The 7,302-nt window shown below is 64.7% G+C and overlaps 1 protein-coding gene across 2 annotated transcripts; it reads left to right on the forward strand.

The window, feature by feature from the left end:
• Positions 1–1,366: 1,366 nt before the first annotated feature.
• Positions 1,367–6,991, forward strand: WFIKKN2 (WAP, follistatin/kazal, immunoglobulin, kunitz and netrin domain containing 2). 2 transcript variants are annotated; one of them, XM_045586122.1, is made up of 2 exons: positions 1,367–1,694; positions 4,943–6,991. In XM_045586122.1, exons 1-2 carry the CDS (start codon positions 1,488–1,490, stop codon positions 6,320–6,322), a joined length of 1,587 nt encoding a protein of 528 aa, XP_045442078.1. In that variant the 5' UTR covers positions 1,367–1,487; the 3' UTR covers positions 6,323–6,991. The 2 variants fall into 2 exon arrangements, with proteins under 2 accessions (XP_045442078.1, XP_036307386.1); XM_036451493.2 differs by having other exon boundaries at positions 1,371–1,694; positions 4,799–6,991.
• Positions 6,992–7,302: the final 311 nt, after the last annotated feature.

The raw sequence follows: 7,302 nt of genomic DNA on the forward strand, positions 1-7,302 counted from the left end.
TGGTTGAGGGCACCTCCCCAGTAGGAGATGTGCAAAAGGCAGCTGATCGATGTTTCTCTCTCATCGATGTTTCTTTTTATTTTTCTTCTTTTTAAAAAATATATCTTATTAATTTTTTACAGAGGAAGGGAGAGAGATAGAGAGCTAGAAATGTCGATGAGAGAGAATCATCCATCAGCTGCCTCTTGCACACCCCCTACCGGGGATGTGCCTGCATCCAATGGACATGCCCTTGATCGGAATCGAACCCGGGACCTTTCAGTCCGCAGGCCGACGCTCTAACCACTGAGCCAAACAGGTTTCGGCTCATCGGTGTTTCTAACTATCCCTTTCTCTCCCTTCCTCTCTGTAAGAAATCAATAAACTATTTTTAAAATATATATATATATATATATAATCAGTAAGTGGCATTGCTGTCCCTGCTTCCTGCGGGTGACCGTGGGCCAGTCCATCGCTCTCTCCTTCTTTGTAAAGTCGGGGAAAGTGGGGATGAAACAACTGGAAAGTGCCTGGCGCCCCCCCCCCCCCAAGAGCTCCTGAGCGCAGCCCCGCGCCCCGGACGCCCCCGTAGGCTTTCCTGGAGCCAGAAGCATGGAGCGCGGGAATGTGATACCCCGGCCGCCGCAGCCGAGCGTGGCTGGTATGTGCGTCTGGAATGATTCGGGGGAAATGCACCGACGTTGGAACTTGAGACCAAGCTGCCTGGGATAGAAAGACAGGGAACTGTCGGTGCACCCCCTCCTCCACCCCGCCCCCCCAAAGGGACCGGTGCTGGCGCGGGCGTCCGCTTACACTGCAGGGCTGGCCTCCGCGCAGGCCCACCCTCGCTCGGCCGTGAACTTGTTGTTTTTCCACGTCATTTGTTCTCAGATGTGCTGTCGGGCCGGGCGATGCGCACCCCGCGGCTGCAGGTCCCTCCTCGTAACAAGCGACTGTGTGTTCCTCAGAGGTGGCCGGGGAGGAGGGGGCCGGGAGGAGGGGGCCGGGGAGGGGGAGCAGGGGAGAGGGGAGCACGCTGCTCCTGCCCAGTGAGCCTGCGTGTCCCGGAGCCAGCTCCCCGCAGCACATGGAAGGGGTTAAGGCCTCCCGGAGTCAAAAACAAGCAGGTGTCCCACCGTGCCAGATACGCCGCCAAACTGCTTCCAGCTTTCCCCTCCCGGCAGCACGTCTGTGATCCGCCGGCCAGAGCAGCGCGGCCGCCCGCCCACCGCCCACCCGCCCCGGACAGGCGGCAGGCTCGCTCGCTCCCAGGCGGGGGGCGCCCGGACGGAGATCCCGCCGGCCGGCCGGCCCCTGCTGGGCTCCCTCCCGCTCACTCAGGAGAAGAGAGACCTTTCTCTCCTCTGAAGCCGCACAACTCCGCGGGCTCCGCCGGCCGGCCGGGGCGGGGGTGAGGGCAGGTGTCCGCGGCCCCAGAGGGAGAGGGCGCGGTGGGTGCGGCCCCTGGCGGCGTCCCAGGGAGGCCTCTGGCCGCCGAGGACCGCGCCATGTGGGCCCCGGGAGGCCCCGGGTTCTGCTCCCGCTGGGGGCGGGTGGCCGTGCTGCTGCTGCTGCTGCTGCTCGGGGCGCCCCCGAGGGGCCTGGCGCTGCCCCCCATCCGCTACTCCCACGCGGGCATCTGCCCCAACGACATGAACCCCAACCTCTGGGTGGACGCCCAGAGCACCTGCAAGCGGGAGTGTGAGGCGGACCAGGTGAGTGGGGCTCCGGGAGGGGAGGGGCCCGCGCAGGTGTGGGGACGGCGCAGGGGTGGGTGCCCTGCAGGGCCCAGGCTGACAAACAGGGTGTGCGTCTCACGCTGAGGCCCAGGAGGAGAGGTGATTGTGAAGTCCAGGTTCACCAGGGACCCAGAGCCCTGGGGTTCCTGGTCTCCTGTTTGCCAGGGCGGCTCTGAGCCAGGGCCATGCCAGGCGCAGGTGCCAGCAGCCCTGGCAGGTGAGAGCAGACACTCGGGACAGTGCCCTGAGCAGGGAGGGACTCGGGACCCCCCCTCCGTCTGGCAACAGAGCAGAGGCTGCATCCGGCCCCCAGACCACCTCCCGGGGCTCGGACCCCGGTTCGGAGAGAGACAGCTGACCAGGAGGTGGACGGCTCAGCCCCGGGCAGGCTCCGGGAGGAGGCAGACTCGGCTCTGTCCGCTAGCTCTCTGGGTCCCCCTTCTGCTCTCAGCAGAGCGCCCGCTGTGCAGGGCAGGCCTCTCCCAGCTCCTGAGTGCAAGGGTCACGCCTGCCACGTCCCTGGAGCCAAGGGCCTGCTGGGACCTGGCACCTGCCTGGCAGAGGCACTTCCTGCCGGCCTGGTGGGCTCCTGGGGCTCAGGGCTGGGCATCACCAGGGAACATGAGACCCTGGTGCTCCCTCTGCCAAACGCCTGTCACCCACGGGCGAGCACAGGGCCGCCTGGAGGGGGGCTCGGCCTCGGTGCCTGCGGGGGGGTGGGAGGGATTGAGCGGGAGACGATTCTCAGGCTTCTCCTGCCCATGCTGCCCGAGCAATGGCGGAGCGGAGGGAAAGGGGGGTTCCGGAGGGGAATGGGGGCCAGAGCGGTCCCATCTCGACGGGGCCACCCCCTCAGTTGGCCCCGTTTGCAGGGAAGCCTGTTTCACAGGCTCAGACTGGCCTGACCGTGGGGTGGGGCTCTGGGACAGGGAAGCAGGCACGGGTGTGGGCCAGAGCCTCGGGCGGCTGTGGGTCTGCTCTGGGCCCCTAAGGAAAAGCGTTCTAAGGGAGGATCCCCTCCAGGTTCCTCCCGCCCAAAGCACCTCCCGAGGTGCCCGGGGACCTGCCTGTCAGGGATCCGAGTCCCTTGGGGAATGGAAGGACGCTCTGGCCGGGGGGCCGGTTCTCTGTGCTCAACCCCCCAGCAGGCCTTTCTCCCCGGGGACCCGGCTCGGAGGTCTGCCCGTCCCTGACCCCAGGCCTCCCCCACACGGCCTGAAGCCCATGCCAAGCAAGGGCTGCGGAACAAAGTGCCCTTCTGAGCCGAGAGGGGAAAACTGTAAACAAGCCGGGCGGCAGGCTCCGGCCACGGCCACGGCCACGGCCACGGCCACGGCCCCTCGTAGCTGATGCGGAGTGTCCGAGGCTGGAAGGACCCGGAGAGGCCAGGCCTCGTGGGAGCAGCTCACAGGGCTGCCACGGGGCCGAGGCTGGGAGCAGTGCCCGCCGCCCAGGGGGTACGAGGTGTGATTGTCGAAAACACCATGTGAAAGCGTTTGTTTGCGTCGGCGCCGAGCGTGCTGCTCATTTCTAGGAATTAAACCAGGAATTAGCGCCCAGGGTGGCTCAACAGAGACGCAGAGGGGATTAGCCGTGTACGCTCCCTGTGGCCGGGCTGGCCTTTGCCGCCCCGGGGACTGTCCCTCTTGTTAATTCCCCACGAAATGTCCCCCGCGGTGGGCGTGGGCACGGGGTCTGGCACAGCCGGTGGCGGCCACGCTGGCGTCCTGGGCCTGTCCCGCCCGCCCGCCCGCCCGCCCAGCCTTCCTCTCGTCTCCTGGCGGACGGGGCCTCTCCTTGGAGCCGCTGCTCCCCCTGAGGCGTGTGCAGCCGGCCTCGAACCCCGGTCCCCCTCCCTCCTGGGCGTTCGGGGTGGCCGCTCCCATGCGGCCAGGGCTCCCTGACCCCAAAGGGGAAAGAAGACAACGAGGCGTGTGTTCCCACCTAGACCTCAGCCGTGGTCACTCGATGACACGTGTGACGTGAAGACAGAACCCCACTTTGGAATCCACCCACCCCGGGAGCCGGCCCCCTTTCCCAGCACGCACCCTGTGCACACGGCACTGCGGCTCCGAGGCCGTGCGTGCTCCTCCGTCCGCCGGCCTCTTCCCACACGACCTGCCGTGTGACCTTGGGCGGGTCACCTGACCTCGCTGTGCCTCGGGGACCCTCCCCCGTGAAGCGGGGATAATGGTACCCACCCCACAGGCTGGTGACGAGCACTGATTAAATTGACAAATGCAAACACTCCTAGCTTCGCAAATACACAGCAAGTGCTCTGAGCACCTCAGCTGTCACCATCAGGATGGAGCGCACAGTGCCCAGCTGCTGTGGCTCCGCTGGCTAAGTGTTGTCCCATGAACCAAGAGCCCCACGATTCTATTCCCCGTCAGGGCACATGCCTGGGTTTTGGGCTTGATCCCCAGTAGGGGGCGTACAGGAGGCAGCCGCTGATGTTTCTGTCTCTTTCCCTCTCCTTTCCTCTCTCTCTCTCTAAGAAAAATCAATTAAAACATATTTTTTAAAAATAAGAGCCCTAACCAGTTTGCTCAGTGGATAGAGCATCAGCCGGCAGATTCCAGGTTTGATTCCGATCAAGGGCACGTTCCTTGGTTGTAGGCTCTATCCCCAGTAGGGAGCATGCAGGAAGCAGCTGATCAATGTTCCTCTCTCATCGATGTTTCTAACTCTCTATCCCTCTCCCTTCCTCCCTGTGAAAATCTATAAAATATATTAAAAAATAAGAAAAATGAGCAGCCCTAACCGATTTGGCTCAGTGGATAGAGCATCGGCCTGCGGACTTAAGGGTCCCAGGTTTGATTCCGGTCAAGGGCACTGGTTGTGGGTACATCCCCAATAGGGGGTGTGCAGGAGACAACTGATCGATGTTTTTCTCTCATCGATGTTTCTAACTCTCTATCCTTCTCCCTTCCTCTCTGTAAAAAAAAAAATCAATTAAAAAATATATAGAAGAAAGATGAGCACCTACTAGTTCTCTCTGCAGACACCGTGGGGCGGGGCGGGGACCTGGTCGCCTCCGCCCTCCGCCTCCTCAGGCCTCTCGCTCTGGCTCTCCCCAGGAGTGTGAGACCTACGAGAAGTGCTGCCCCAACGTGTGCGGCACCAGGAGCTGCGTGGCGGCCCGCTACCTGGACGTGAAGGGGAAGAGGGGCCCGGTGGGCATGCCCAAGGAGGCCACGTGCGACCACTTCATGTGCCTGCAGCAGGGCTCCGAGTGCGACATCTGGGACGGCCAGCCCGTGTGCAAGTGCAAGGACCGCTGCGAGAAGGAGCCCAGCTTCACCTGCGCCTCCGACGGCCTCACCTACTACAACCGGTGCTACATGGACGCCGAGGCCTGCTCCCGCGGCATCACGCTGGCCGTGGTCGCCTGCCGCTACCACTTCACCTGGCCCAACACCAGCCCGCCGCCGCCGCCCGGCACCACCGCGCGGCCCACCACCGCCGCCCCGGAGACGCCCGGCTGGGACGCGGCCGCCCCCGCGCTGCTCAGCCGGCCCGCGCCCCAGGCGGTGACCGTGGGCGAGACGGTGAGCTTCCTGTGCGACGTGGCGGGCCGGCCGCGGCCCGCCGTGACCTGGGAGAAGCAGCTGGAGGACCGGGAGAACGTGGTCATGGGGCCCAACCACGTGCGGGGCAACGTGGTGGTCACCAACATCGCCCAGCTGGTCATCTACAACGCCCAGCCGCAGGACGCCGGCATCTACACCTGCACCGCCCGCAACGCCGCCGGCGTCCTGCGCGCCGACTTCCCGCTGTCGGTGGTGCGGGCGGCGGCGGCCACGGCCGAGAGCGGCGGCCCCAACAGCACGGCCTTCCCCGCGGCCGAGTGCCTGCAGCCGCCCGACGGCGAGGACTGCGGCGGCGAGGAGCAGACCCGCTGGCACTTCGACGCCCAGGCCAACAACTGCCTCACCTTCACCTCCGGCCCCTGCCAGCGCAACCGCAACCACTTCGAGACCTACGAGGCCTGCGTGCGGGCCTGCGTGCGGGGCCCGCTGGCCGCCTGCAGCCTGCCCGCCCTGCAGGGGCCCTGCAAGGCCTACGCCCCGCGCTGGGCCTACAACCGCCAGGCCGGCCAGTGCCAGTCCTTCGTCTACGGCGGCTGCGAGGGCAACGGCAACAACTTCGAGAGCCGCGAGGCCTGCGAGGAGTCCTGCCCCTTGCCCTGGGGCGGCCAGCGCTGCCAGGCCTGCCGGCCCCGGCAGAAGCTCGTGACCGGCTTCTGCCGCAGCGACTTCGTCATCCTGGGCCGCGTGTCCGAGCTGACCGAGGAGCCGGCCGCCGGCCGCGCCCTGGTCACCGTGGACGAGGTCCTCAAGGACGAGAAGATGGGCCTCAAGTTCCTGGGCCGGGAGCCGCTGGAGGTCACCCTGCTGCCGGTGGACTGGGCCTGCCCCTGCCCCAACGTGACGGCGGGCGAGACGCCGCTCATCATCATGGGGGAGGTGGAGGGCGGCATGGCCATGCTGCGCCCCGGCAGCTTCGTGGGCGCCGCCAGCGGCCGGCGGGTCCGGAAGCTGCGCGAGGTCCTGCACAAGAAGACCTGCGAGGTCCTCAAGGAGCTCCTGGGCTCACGCTGAGCCCCCCCCCACCCCACCCCCGCTTCCCGCCCTCTCCCCCCAACACCCACCTACCCCGACGCCCCTCGGTCAGCAAACTGGGCAAGGTCAGATGGGACAGCAGAGGGACATCAGTCAGAACAAAGCCACCGGAGGGTCTTAGGTCAGCTTCTAGTCTGCGGGTTCAGTAAGGGGTTCCGATCCTTTTTAGCTTAGGGGGACAGAGGAGGAGGCCGTGGACACTTGTAAATTATTCCTGACGACCAATCGCCTTGGGCCACGTCGCCCTCTTGGTGCTGGCCATCCCCCTCCTCCAAGCAGCCGCCCCCCCGCCCCCCCAGCCTCCCACACACCGGGGCCCTGGAGATGGTGGCTGCCTGGTGGTCACGGGAATCGTGGAATGAGTGGGTTTACAAAAGGGGCGGGGCGGGGGGTGAAGAGAGAAAGGAGGGCCCAGGGACTCATGGGACAGATTCCCCAATGGCCCCCTCGACCAGGATGAACAGAAGCCACTTCATGGTCGGGATCCTGGGAAGCACACACCTCCCCTAGGTGGAGGCTGCACGGCAGGCGCCCTTGGGTGCTGGTCAGCCTGCGGTCTCTCAGGCTGCCAGCAGAACACACGTTTCTCGTGTTTCATCCCCTTGGCTTTGTTGATTGGTTATTGATTGTTGATTTATTAATCCAGTTCTGCAGTCAAATGCTCTACCACTGAGCTATACCCCCTTAATCCAGTTCTGTTCAGACAGACATTTTCTGAACATTTATACTGGGTGCCAGGTGCTAGGACCACAGAGGACTCACAGTGACTGAACGCAGGGTCCAGGTCCAGGGGGTCCTGCCAGCAGCTGAGGCCCAAGGGTGAGGGTGCTTTCATCTGCCACTGGCTTCCTTGGGACAGAGCAGTAGGAACCCCAGGATCCGTTTTGGTAGGAGGAGAAATGAAGGAAGAGGAGAAGCAGGCAGGGGAGGGGGCTGGTGAAGGAATGAGGAGGGAGGAG

Source organism: Pipistrellus kuhlii, unplaced genomic scaffold (genome assembly GCF_014108245.1).
Source record: "Pipistrellus kuhlii isolate mPipKuh1 unplaced genomic scaffold, mPipKuh1.p scaffold_m20_p_22, whole genome shotgun sequence".
Taxonomy (NCBI): Eukaryota; Metazoa; Chordata; class Mammalia; order Chiroptera; family Vespertilionidae; genus Pipistrellus; species Pipistrellus kuhlii.

What these genes read in the sequence shown, in the direction of transcription:
- WFIKKN2 (XM_036451493.2), top strand. Translation starts at nt 1,488, where the DNA reads ATGTGGGCCCCGGGAGGCCCCGGGTTCTGCTCCCGCTGGGGGCGGGTG. An exon ending in GGGAGTGTGAGGCGGACCAG is followed by an intron (nt 1,695 to 4,798) that starts GTGAGTGGGGCT and finishes GGCTCTCCCCAG; the next exon opens with GAGTGTGAGACCTACGAGAA.